Here is a 13,618-nt window from a genome sequence, read left to right as displayed (position 1 = left end):
AAGAAATTAGGCATGTGTTCTTGTTGCTGTCTCTTTGAGTTCCGGGGACTGCACATCCCTCCCAAGGCATGTGTTCTTGTTGGTTGTGCCTAATTCCAGTAGCAAATTCTACCTATTTAAAGGCTTCAACAAAAGAAACAACAAATAAATCCAGGCATGGCACAACAGATGAACAGACAAAAGGACTTAGAGATTGTTTAAAGCCATCATCTGATTAAATTCATGGAAATCAGGCATTCCATTGCCATCGAGGTTGAATTTCTGAATCATGGCTTTGCATTCATCAAATTAAGGATCTTTCATCCCCAAGGCGACTAAACATCCTCTGCAAGCCCTTGGAAGTAATGCAACCAGAACCCTTCTCCACTTCAAAACATCTCAAAAACTCTTCTGAGATCTTCATCTTTCATCCCCACCTTGATCATCATGTTCCGTCAACCGAACAAAATCTTCCAAGTCCTTCAAATTGTCTGCATCTATGTCAAGGTCATCAATCACACCCTGACCCTGTTCTTGAGATATGTACTCTCCTATGGATGCAAAGTAGGATCTGAGTTCCAAAACCAGAGATCTTCCCATCACCATCACTGTCAAAGCAACCATATACATCTCTTAGTTGGTCCTTTCTTGATCGATCTCTGGGTGACATCACATTAATGCTGTACCACCAGCAGCACTAGCAGTACTCGATCCCTCTTGGAGAGCGTGGGTTGTTCTTTGGACTTGAAATGTTGGACTTTTGGAAGAACGAAAGCAGGGGAGGCTGGGCTTGAAGCTCTTGTTGGAGAACCATTTAGATGATGACGGCGGTGGCCGGCTTGGAATTGGTAGTCGTTGACATGGTGAGAATAAGGCCAAAGGGTGTGTGTTTCTTCGCAAGGAAATAATATATGGATCGAATTTATGGAGACTTGACAGTCGAAACCATGGGGAGAGGATGCAGACGTACGTCAGGGTGGTGGATAACCATGGAGTCATTATTGGAAATGCTTTTCAGAGACTTTACGTTCTTGGGGAAAGAAGAAGTTGGGAAGAATAGCAAAGAAGCTGCGTAAGAGAAACAGAGAAAGACTTGGGGGCTGATTTTAACAAAAAAGAATGACTTGGGACTGAGAAGAGCTGCATGGCAACTTCCTAATCTTTGATTTTAAAACAGAATTTGGAAAGATCAATACCTCATTAAGCAAGAGGTTAAGAGTTTGTCAGTTTGACTCTCTTGGGTCGAAGTTTTCTCCTTATATTTAAACATCACCTGAGGTGTGACTCAAGATATTTTTAACTCCCCCAAAACATCATTCTGCAGGTTAGCAGAGTGCTAGGGTAGAGAACTAGACTCGAGTTTTAAAAGCGTAAGCCAAACAATTCAAGCGTGTCTACTCATGGATTTCAGTCAAGTTATGTAAGATCAGCTTGTGTAGCAAGCTTCCTTCTAATGAGATTCAATTCTCTTGCATAGTATAGAATAAGAACTAACTAGAGACAATTTTCTTCCATGTTTAACGGTTGGATGATGAGTGATTCTTAATTCATTTGGAGCTCTATTGGACCTAATCGAACTGCAAAGTCTGCAATGGGCTACTTGACATAGACATTACAAATTAACATTTTGTGTTAATTAATTTGCTTTTGGCTCATCAATCTCATAGTTGTTTAATTTTCAACTATAAATTTTATATTTTAACTGGGCCAACAATTAAAACAAAATTGCAAGCCAGCTAGCATCAGACTAAAACCAGAAGAATAAAGTAAGGAGTCGAAATGTGAATTTGTTGAATTTTCCACCGTTTAATGACAATATATTATATAAATACAATTAAATGTGTAAAAATAAATAATAAATTAAATAACATGTACACAAAAGGATCGACAGAAATCGATCGCACGCTACAAAAGTTGAGATGATCGTCTACTTGCAAGTTGCAACCAACAACAGTCAACAGGGAGACAAGACTAGCATTTAAAGCAACTTCATATATAGTGCTTTAACTTTCAATTATTAATTTTATATTCTAACTATACCAACAAATAAAACAGATCAGATTAAAATCAAAAAAATAAAGTAACAATTGTTGTAATGTGAATTTGTTGAGGTTTTGCACCATACATTTTAATTACAACATACATGTGTAAAAATAATCAATAAATTAAACAATATGTTCAGTAGTTGTAGGTTGAGTGAGGTTTTTGCACCATCACACATACACACATAAAAGATAAATAATAAATAAATAACACACTGAGATACACATAAACACATACAGAATCGAAAATTAAAGCCACCATCTTTAATTAGTAGTCGTTGGGCAAAAAAAAAAAAAAATGTGTGCAACATCTTTCCATTGAACAAGCCCGCCTTCCTGACAAGTAAAGTAAAATGACATGTATCAGAAATCAGCTGTTGTACATTTACATACTAAAGTAAAGTAAAGTAAAGAAATGCTCCAATTAATTTTACCGAAAAAAAAAAAAACTCCAATTAATTAATTACTCGATCCATCGGACTTTTCCTTTCGATCGGTTCCGAATGAAAGTTAATTAATTAATGGGTACGTATTAAGTACGTATTAACTAACCTCTCTGTTGCCGTTGCTGTTGCAACTAATTCCCAAATCAGCTCGTCTCATTTTCGAATCTTCTCATAAAAACTGAACCTGTTGGACGGATCATGCATGGATGTTTGTGAATTGAAAAAATACAACTGTGTCAAAAGAATGAATTGAAGAAGAAGAAGAAGTTAAGACAGACAATTATATATATATATATATATATATATTGAATAACTAACTGACTCATTAACTAACTACATTCATAAGTAGTAAGTTACCTTCACCCTTTGTAGAAGGAGCTGCTTTTCACTTGGATCATTCCATTCCAACTGGTTGAACCATCTTTTTTCTACTTGTATCGAGCTTAGCCTTGTTGGGCTCTCCAGACTTAGGGGTAGTCTTTTCAACTTGGGGCATTGGAGAATGACCAATCTTTCACAGACTGGGAAAGAATAATTCCCAAATGTTGATACCCCTCTGCATATTGCTGAGAAGTTGGGCAATCCGACTAATTCTAGTTTCCTTAACCGAGGAAACTCCAGGAGTACTGAGTTGTTGCTGCTCTCGCTTGCTCCATGTTCAGCATTACTACTACTAGTAGTAGCATCTGCAAATAATTCCTCTAAAGCATTGCAGTCAGCGATTGTTAAAAATTCAAGTTGTGAGAAGAAACCTTGATCAGCTGCTACCACACTCATCGGACAGATGTGCTTCAACGCATCACATCCTTGAACACGCAGGACCGTCAGGTTCTCCAAGCATCCCTTCAGGGAAGGGGAAGGCCGGCCATGGCCATGGCCATGATAGATTTTCTTCAACTGTTTTAGACGAAATAGATTCAATTCTTCCAACCTTTTGAATGGGACAACTTGCTCTACCCGATCAACACTACTACTACTACTACTACTACTCAAAAAATACTCCACATCCGAGACATCAAAAACATCGAGAAAGCGCAAGTTGTTTAAACCATTCGATTTTCCTCCTCCTCCGGATTCTCCAATGAAATATCCTGGATAAATGCTCTTTCCCGGGGCCGCACCACGGCACTTTTGGATATGTAGCTGCTCTGTTCGTTCCAACAACTTGCCGACCCATTCGTTAGGAACCGGGAGTGTAATATCGTAACAAACCATTCCATTCCCACCGTTGGATTTACGTTCATGTAAAAAGAATTGGCCCCAAAACTTATTGGGTCTCTCACCCAACCATATAGAAAATCGTGACAGGTTTGATACTAGTGGTAGTGCTCCAGAATTAATGTTGATTAGAAGTTGTATGTTCGGTACCTCTATTTCAAGCATGCTCAAACAACGCAAGGATGCCAACTCAGACAAACGAGCCGCCCCCCCGCCCCCCGTATTAATTGGTCCATCTTCTTCTTCTTCTTCTTCTGCTTCCCACCCCTTAAAGCTCACCAACAAGTGGAGTTCTTCCAAGCGAGATAGCCTCGACACAACTCCTGAGGGAATAATCAATCTACGGTTTCCTGACAAATTCAACGACTTAAGATTTGTCATTCCTCCCCAGCTGATCATCTCTTGGGGTAAAGTCTCTATATTGCATTTAGAAAGACTAAGGATTTCAAGATTCTCCATGTTCCCAAACGATGAAATATCTTCTACCGGATTACCATCTAGAAGTAACACTCGAAGCTCTTTGAACCATGAAGAGACTGGTGACGACGATGGTATGGAACGAATCCCATTGAGACTGAGATCTAGCACCTTGAGCGACTTCATACCCTCAAAACATCCACTAGAGATGTCCTGTAAGCGTGGATATTCTTGACCTCGTAAAGATAAGGTCGTGAGGTGGGGACAACTCGGCATTTGTTCAGGAAGTCTCGTGATTATATTTTCCATTAGTGAGAGGCGCTTGCATTTACTTCTTGTTTTCTTCAAATCCGGCCACTGACCCAATCCTCCTCTGGCTTTTACAACAAAACCATGTTCTTCTTGAGACGCAATCCATATGGCCACATCTCGTACGATGTCATGCATCTTAACGCCACTTCGATTTTCGTATTCGTCTTCAACATTTAACAACAAGCAAGACCGTTTAAGCATGTCAAGCACTGTATGCAATCTATCCCTTGCTTTTCTGAGGGTTTCAATATCTTCAAATACCTCTTCACCCCACACAAAAGGAAACAATTCATCTTCCCCAATGAGACGATCTTCTGGAAATAAACAACATAACAAGAAACAAAGTTTTTCTTCCCTGCTTCTGAGATAATCATAGCTCAATTTTATGGAGGAGAATACTCTTTCTTCCATGCCGGGAATTGTTGAGGTTGAGATTGTTGATATCTTCAGTTGGGAAGCTGCATCCTGCCATATCTGCAAGTCCTTATCTCGCAATGACCTTCCAATTGTAACGAGTGCCACTGGCAAACCCCCACATCCTCTAACCACTTCGGCAGCCACATAATATAGTTCTGGAGAATCCACACGACCACCTGCACTCCTTCTGAATAATTGCCACGCATCTGCTTCAGGCAACACCTTCACTTCCACAGTGGATTGGGTCCGCATTTGATTGCAGACTTCTTGGCTCCTCGTTGTGATAATGATGCTGCAGCTGCATTCCGTTCCATCGTTGCCTTTGCCATCCAATCCGTCCCCATGGCTATAAGGAATTCCAACTTTGATTAATTCCAGTGGTTCCCATAGATCGTCCAAGACTATGAGAATTCGTTTCTCCTTCTCCAATCTTTGCAACAAACGGCTTGCTCTTGCAGATTCGTTCTTCTCCTTAAGTTTCAAACCTAATTTCTCTGCAATTTCACGTTGAATCTCTGTCAAAATGCACTTCTGAGACACGGTGGCCACAACGACTCGATCAAAGACCCCTTTTTTTTTCAATTGCTTAGCGGTTTCTTGGACCAAGGTCGTTTTCCCGACCCCTCCCATTCCATAAACTCCGATTAGGTTAAGCTTCTTGTCCTCCAATGCCTCCACGATTTGCTTCATGGCCGATTCGGTGGGTGCATAAAGTTGAAAATCATGGGTGTTCATGAATTCAATACCAGGAGGAGGTGGAGGAGGAATTGAAACGACACCAAATTGACCTTCACTTTGGAGATTTTTTATTTCATCGATCTTGCTCTTTGATACTTTACCCACTCGATAATGAACATTGCAAGTGAGGCATCCCTTGTTTGCTTCAAGTTCTTCATGCAACCTTGATACCTCACCTTCTGCAGCATCAACTCTGGCTAACCAATTTTTCACCTCTTCTTTGGTAACTCGACCTCTGTTTTGATCGACTTCCACGGACCGTTGGACGTCTGTTCTCACTCTTCCAAGTTTTTCCATTTCATTTTTGAGTTCATCGATGTTTCTCTTGTAGTGAACAAGATAACCAAGATGAAGTAGAAAGGGAGGAACTAAAAGCTTGACAACTTCCGTTATTATGTTCATGACTTAGATATGAAATGACAATGAACTCTGAAATCTGAGTCAAGCTGTTGCAACTTACACAGACCTGCATGGACAAGATAAGTGAGAAAAGTTATAGCAAAGAAATGCTTGCCAATAAAAATAGTGTATAGCATGTGACTCTCTGGAAGTAGTGATCTTAACGTTGTTAAGGGGTTAGGGTTTAAGGAAAGGGTTTGCTTGATACACTCCACCTATAGTATCTAGTTTCGATATCTAAGCAGTTACTTTGAGCTAGTATTTATAGATAAAACTAGGCTCTACAATTGGTGGATTTTCGCATAAGACCCATTCCATTTGTGGGTCATACCCAGTCCCATGGCCTATATTAAAACATAAGTTAGGTATAATACTTGTAAAAAAAACCTACGCATACAAGCGATGATCAATTAAGTAACATAATTATGTAGCAATATTACCCTTCATCTTTTCCTTCTTGAAACAAAAAGTGAGTTGTCAATGTGACATGTAAATTTTTACCAAAAAAAAAACAATGTGACATGTAAATTTAAAAAAGACAAAAATCATGTCATGAACCATATTAATAGAAAATGCCTAACAATTTGTGATTGTAACGAAACAAGAAAACATAAACAATGGAAGAAAGAATTAAGTATGGTGACTCACAATTCACAAAGCACTGGAAAAACAATTATATATATAATATATGGAACAAAGGAAGAAACAATTAATTATGGTGACTCACAAAGCTTTGGAGATCAATATATGTTATAATTACCTGTTTTTGAGTTGGTGGAGGGAAAGTAGAGGAACCTAGAGAGAAACCAATCTAGTAGGAGATTTCATAAACTCAAAGGTTTAGAGCAATGAACCTGAAGCCAGATTGCTAATGTCAACCTCCTCAAGGTCTAAGTCTCCATGGATGACTTTATGACCAAGCAATGCTTCATCAATTAGTTTAAAGGGAGTTAGTAGAAAGTGTTTCTTTTGGGCATTCCATGATACAATATGATGCTAGTCGATACATATTCATATTGGATACAGTCAATACAATATATATGGACATGTCTCTCTTTTTTTTCTTAAAAGTCATGGATTGGATTGCACCAAATTATTAATTTTTGGGTGAATTGATTTTTCTTAGGAAACCCTTTAGAAACTACTCAAAAAGAAGTTTTTTTTTTTTTTGGGCGGGGTAAAAGAAATAATTAGAATAAATTTAATAAAATAATAGAAAAAAATTATGTCTCATTTTAATGGTTTGCAATAAAAAAGGGTAACATCTAGAATTTAAAAAATATAATGCATGTTGCTTCATCACTTAACCTTATAACTGTAAAAAGATTTGATTGATATATAATTCAAAATATAAGTGGCATAAACATAATAATAGAAACAAAGAATTATTATTAGAAGAAGAAGAGGGAAGCTGGATGTTAATACCGATGATAGCTGCAAAGAGCAAGATAGACAACTAGACAAGCATAGGAACAAGTGTAGGTGAAATTTTTGGTGCCTCAAGACTGCATGTGATAGAACCCTGCTTTAGTTCCTCCTAATTATCTAATGCTTTCTCTCTCAACCCTGTTGCAATTCGTACTAATCAGTGCCATTTTAAAACTAGGAATTTATCCAATTGATGGGTAGAACTAGGAAGAACCCTTATAGATTATTATTTAATCTAAAAATACTCCCTAGTTTAAGGAAATCCTGTTATACTATCTTCCCCGTCAAGATTGATGCATAAAAGTATGTGATGGTAGTGATGCCAGTGCTGTTCGAGCTGAGGTAAAAGGCTGAGGAAGGAGAGAGGAGAGAGTAGAGAGGAGAGAGGAGAGAGGAGAGAGAATAGAATGGAAGGATGACAGTAAATTTGATATTACAAATTTTTTTTTTTTTAAGGATAATAAATGTAATTAATTGTAAATTTAGGGGTCTATATGCAAATTTATCTAACAAACATGAATGTAAAATATAACAAGTTATTAAAATTAATGTTAGAGCAAAAATATCAATTATCACCATCAAGTTAAAGAAAAATACAAAGAAAATATACAAATTCAAAATAACACGCCTGACGCGGATAGACATCTACGCAGGCGCGAACAAAAATTTAACATAAACAATGGAAGAAGAATTAAGTATGCTCACTCACAAAGTCTTTGGAAAAGCAATGATGTAAAAAAGGAAGAGCATTTAAGTATAGACTCACAAAGCCTTGGAGATCAATATGTTATATCTTCCCCACATTCATTTTGAAATAAGGTAACTAGTCAATAGAAATGCCTTCCTAAAAACGAAAACACCAAAAGCCTTATCAAAAAAATTTTAGCTTCATTATATGAATAAGTGAAAGTGAAGTGATAAATGAGAAGAAAAAAGAATTACCTGTTTACCAATGCTGAACTTGTTTGAGTTGGTAGAGGGAAATCAGAGCAATGGAGTTTTCTAGGGAGAAACCAACTCTTGTGAGGGATTTCATAAACTTCAGGTGACATGTGATTCCTTTCTCATCGAGTTTTATAACCTTATGTGCCGACAATTTGAACTTGCTTTGCTTGGATTCTCATGGATGGCTTTCAACAATGTCAAGCAATAATGCCTTGCTCATTTTGTTTCAAAGGGATCAATTGGCTTGAATATGCTTTGCTTGGATTTCATGGATTGCTTTTGGATTTGTCCAAAAGAGATGCCTTGTCCTTTGCCAGGGTGTAGAAAGGATTTTTTTTATAGGGTTTTACTCCAACTTGGATAAAGAGGAAACTTTATCCTCTTGTTTGATGACTCACTAACACCAAAAGAAATTTTGAGTGTTTTTGGAAGTAGAAACATTTTTTTTAAAATTTGATAAAACTTGCTTCTGGAATCAGATTTAATATCTCTCATCCTACTTCTGCAACTCCATCGCCAACTCCAACTCTCATCTTGCTCCTGCAGCAAATGAAAGAGTTCTATCACGGTACAAGAGCTTTTTAGCAGGGCACCATAGTTAAGAATGTCAAATTCCATTAATACCCCTCACTAAAATTATTTCGATTAAACCTAACCCACAACCAACCTTTGCTTTGAAAAATATATGCAACAACGTACAGTCGCATCAAAAGTGTTTTTCAAAGCAAACATTTTTTCGACATTTTAATTTATATTGCAAAAATCACCACTGGCAAAACAAATTTATCAAATGGTTTTTGACTCTCTTTTTCTTTTCTTTTTTCAAAATAAGAAACCCCACAAACTGTTTTTTGGTGGGCTATCCAGCAAGTCCTCAAACTCCACTCTCATTATCAAAAATACATTTCTAGAATGCCCTTTTTCTTTTTTGCCAAAGAAATTTCATTCAATAGGCAGGAAAAGCTCATGGAGTTAGCGATAAATAATTTCAACATCCACAAAGTGAAGAGTGGCCATAATCCTATCTGCAAAGGACATAGCCTTCCAAACCAGAGAAATTTGTTTTCTTGTTAATATAATTTTGTAAGTTAAGCTAACGTGATGAGATGAAAATTTTTTGGACTTTGTCCAAAACTGTGGACGTGCATGTTACAAACCCCATTAATTGAAGGTGTTTTAATCAAGCTCAGGAATTTCCCTGTATTTTGTGTTCTTTTCTCTTTTTTTGGGGGGGGGGGGGAGATATTGATATGTGTGTGTGCGCTATGGATCTTGAAAAACATAAGAGTCTGTTTAAAAATATCATCTCAGTTTCATTTTTTTTTTTTAGTAAACAACACTTCATTCACTGAACTAAGAGAAATACAGACACAAAAAGACAGGAAAAATACAACAGATAGATGCATGAAAACACAAGGTTTGGTCTGAACCAAGGAGAGAAAATTGACCAAACTGTCGTACATGCAATAGACAAGGTAATACAGGCTAAGGGATGGGTCAAGCCCAATAAACCCTTAGAACGAAATCTGTAACAAATACATCACCATATAAACACCAACACCCACAGAGGGGGAGACACACCACAAAAGCGGAAACTTACACACCACAAGGGCGGACACAAAACACGCCTCAAGGGCTGACACAAAACTCACCACAAGGACAGAAGTTCGGTTGTCGCGTTGGTAGCATCAAAAGTGTGGAGAAGGTTCGGACCTGCCATCGGCTCTGCCTGTAGAGGTGTACCTATCAAGCTCGCCGCAGAAGAAGTTGTACTTTCAGATTGAAGTTGTTCTATAGTATGCACCAAAGGTAGCTGCAACCAGAGAATTTTTTTTTTAATAGCGGAAAAAGGGGAGAATATAAGTGCCGCAACTAGAGAGGTTTTTATTTTTTAACCGAAGAAGGGAGAATAGAAGTGTGGGAGAGAGGTGAGGCGAGGGGATGAGAAAGATTGACCGGAAAACAACAGATCAAAGCCAAAAAACTACAGATTTGGGTGAGTGAGCAGATGAGAAAAGGAAGTAGGTGAGCAGATGAGAAATGGAGGAGAGAAAAGGAATGAGGATGGCAGATGAGGGAGGTGAGCTGAAGAGCAAAGTGAAAACACCGGATTTGGTGTTCAACGCAGGTGAAGAGAAAAAACCAAAAAAACAAAGAGAGGTGAGTAGATGAGGGAGGAGAACAGAGGAAGAAGGATGATGGTGATCAAAAGGAGGCGGAGAGACTACAGAGGCGAGTCTTCCGCTTCAAACGGTGGTAGGTGAAGTGCCGCTCAGCGTCACCAGAGAGAAAAGCAGTCTGACTCCAGTAAGCTAAGGATCTCAATTTCATTCAAACATTAGGTTCACAAAATTTACCATCAAAGGGTTTGTCGGTTGGTACAACCAACAACTCTTAGTGACTCGGTCACGGGTTCAATTTTGCTTAAAGTTATCCCTTAGTGAATAGGTCATGGGTTCAATTCTGCCTAAAGATTGATAATTCGATCCCAATATATAAAAAATAACCTGTCTTTTTTTAAAAAAAAATCACTGGATTAAGATATATAAGCAGCCATTATTCATCAACCAATAATTGTCGACATTACCCCCAACTATTTAAAACTGTTTTTTCACATAAAGAAAAATGGCCCGTTTGATTTTGATTAAAACGAGCCCTATACTTAGAGACGCTATTTATTAAATTCTCCGACACAAACTTTCATATTTGATTCCCCTGAAAAACTAAACTCTCACATCTTTTTTTCCCCTAATATTATTTAACTGCCCAAGTTACCCCTTTATTTGGCTGATCCAATCGTTTTTTTTTTTTTTTTTTTGGTTATATCGGTTTCTCTCTTTTAAATTGGGTCAGTTCGCATTATTTTGTTCAAAACTATTACTTAAACTACCAAACTAGGGTGCATTTTTCCTATTTTATCAACCAATAAATCAACTTAAAAAAAACAAAAATGAAATCAAACGTGAACTTTAAATAACCGTATATTGAATATTTTTAAGTTTGAAACGTCTCTTCTTCGACCTATAAACACCCAAAAAAAAAAAAAGACTTATCTTCCCTTCAACTTACTGGGAAAACTTGAAGAGAAAATGATTAGGAAGCCAATGAAAGGACAAGTCCTTCTGTGGAAGAAGCATTGGTCCAATGCTTCCTCTCCTTCCTCAGCAAACGATCAAAGTTCTAGGAATGGCAAATAAAATTCAATTCAGATATGAAACACAGACTAAGAAATTGCCGACAACGAAAAATAAAACGGAAAACTGACACGGCGACAAAACAATCAAGTTCAAAGAATGGAAAAAGATTCATATTCAGATCCCAAACATGGACTAAGTCACTCCTCACAAGCAACAAAATTAGTACGGAAAACCAACACAAGGGAAATGCGGTTTTAGCTAGTTGTGACAACTCAATGCCTTTTGCCCTATTCTCAATAAATCACTATAAATTGTTTGTGTATATTCTCCCAAAAAATATATATATATATATATATATATATATATATATATATATATATATATATATGGTCTCGTTTCTTAAGCACCTTTTTCGTTAGACTACCAATGAAATGCTGTAATTTTTCGTTGAAAAAAAATAAAAATAAAAGAAACAATACAATGATTGAAAACGAGGTCATACTTTTCGGTTGAAGGGTAAAATTTCCTGCCATCTTTGAGGTAAATTGGAAGAGAAAAGTAGACAAAAATATTGATTTCATGTTTGAGATTTAGTGAGTAAGTTTGAGACAAACAATGTGAACCGACTACAATATAAAAGAGAAAAACCACTGTATTAGAAAAATAGAAGACTAACATGGGTATTAAAAAACATCAAGGGAGAAGGAGAGGTGAGAGGTGGATTTTATTAGAAAAGGTACAATTTGTTAGGAAGTCCTTTGAGGAGAACTAGTACCTGATTTCCAGTTCTCCCATAGGAAAGTTATAATCTTTAATTGTATATTCATGCCCTAATTTCCATTCTAATTAATATGCTAATTTATGTTATGGTTTCATGCCCACACCTCGAATGCCCCCACTAAAAGTGTAAGCCGTAATATCAAGTCTAGCTCAATTAGGTTTCTATTTCGTTTCTGATACTCTTCAACCCATATTTCTGGGGATTGTAATTCTCCAGAAATATTTAAAAAAACAGATCATTAACCTATTATCCATTGCTCACACGTTGAATTATTTAAACAGATTTTGCCAAACGTGTAAATAGAAAATTTGTAAATCTCACTGAGCATATAGAGAAAATGTACATGCAAATATGAGATTTAAAAAAAAAAAAAAAAAAAAAAAAAGCATATATGAGATTAACAATATTCTAAATGAATACTGCTTCTATATAAAAAATAATATTATAAATTAATATTTTACACATGTCAATTATGATTTTCTATACATATCTTTGTTAGGGTAATAATATCATCAAAATATTGCTGGTGGAAATTAGTATTCTTTCTTTTAAATTTGGATCCTCAACTTATATAAAGAGAAAAAAAAAAAATTTGAGATTGGATACATGTTAAGAATCCAACAATGTGATTGAAAAAAATCTTCCTAAAAAATACATATTAAGAATCCAATAATGTGATTGAAAAAATATAGATATCCTCTCCACTTGACATGTACATTTATTTACATGAGTATGGAATCCACACTATCTTTGGTTGACATGAATTGTCCCTATGAGTGTGCCTGTATAGATGGAAGACCAAACTTGGTGAAGATGATCTGAACGCACCATGTAAGTAGAGAGGTTCACAAAATAATAATAATAATAATAATAATAATAATAATAATAATAATAATAATAATAATAATAATAAAATCTTACCATGAATTTGATTTATTCAAATCCTTTAGAATCGCTTTCGATTGATTTCACTCTGCTCGTATCGAATCAGCGATCCAATTTCTAATCAGCCCATGCTTTTCACCATTTTTTTAATTTCATTTTTACCCGCCAATTTCTAAGCATTCAAGCGACGATTATTTGAAAATTGAGGACATGCAAAAGTAGTCTCTGAAGACAACGACACCAAACGTGGGGATCTCCAATTGCTAGTTTTGGAGGATTATGTGAAACTGAAAATGACATGTTTGCACAAATTATAAGCACAAAGCTAATAAGATGAACCCATGGTGAAAACCCTTTCGAAAAATTTTAGCTACATTCATATAGCTAGAGAAGTGAAAGTGAAGTGATACATGAGAAGAAAAAAGATTTACCTGTTGCCAATGATGAACTTGTTTGAATTAGTAGAGGGAAAAC

At 36.5% G+C, this 13,618-nt stretch overlaps 1 protein-coding gene and 1 pseudogene across 1 annotated transcript; both read right to left on the bottom strand.

Moving 5' to 3' along the window:
* Positions 1–186: 186 nt before the first annotated feature.
* Positions 187–978, bottom strand: LOC149017826 (putative calcium-binding protein CML41 pseudogene; annotated as a pseudogene).
* A 1,828-nt stretch (positions 979–2,806) lies between these two features.
* On the bottom strand, positions 2,807–5,971 carry LOC149017825 (disease resistance protein At4g27190-like). The gene has a single exon (XM_089153815.1). It carries the CDS (start codon positions 5,969–5,971, stop codon positions 2,807–2,809), a length of 3,165 nt encoding a protein of 1,054 aa, XP_089009941.1.
* Positions 5,972–13,618: the final 7,647 nt, after the last annotated feature.

This window comes from Hakea prostrata, chromosome 4 (genome assembly GCF_041222555.1).
Source record: "Hakea prostrata isolate BN-2017 chromosome 4, UWA_Hpros_2, whole genome shotgun sequence".
NCBI lineage: Eukaryota > Viridiplantae > Streptophyta > Magnoliopsida > Proteales > Proteaceae > Hakea > Hakea prostrata.
The sequence above is the reverse complement of the archived record's forward strand: the minus strand, read 5'-3'. Positions and strand labels throughout refer to the sequence as shown.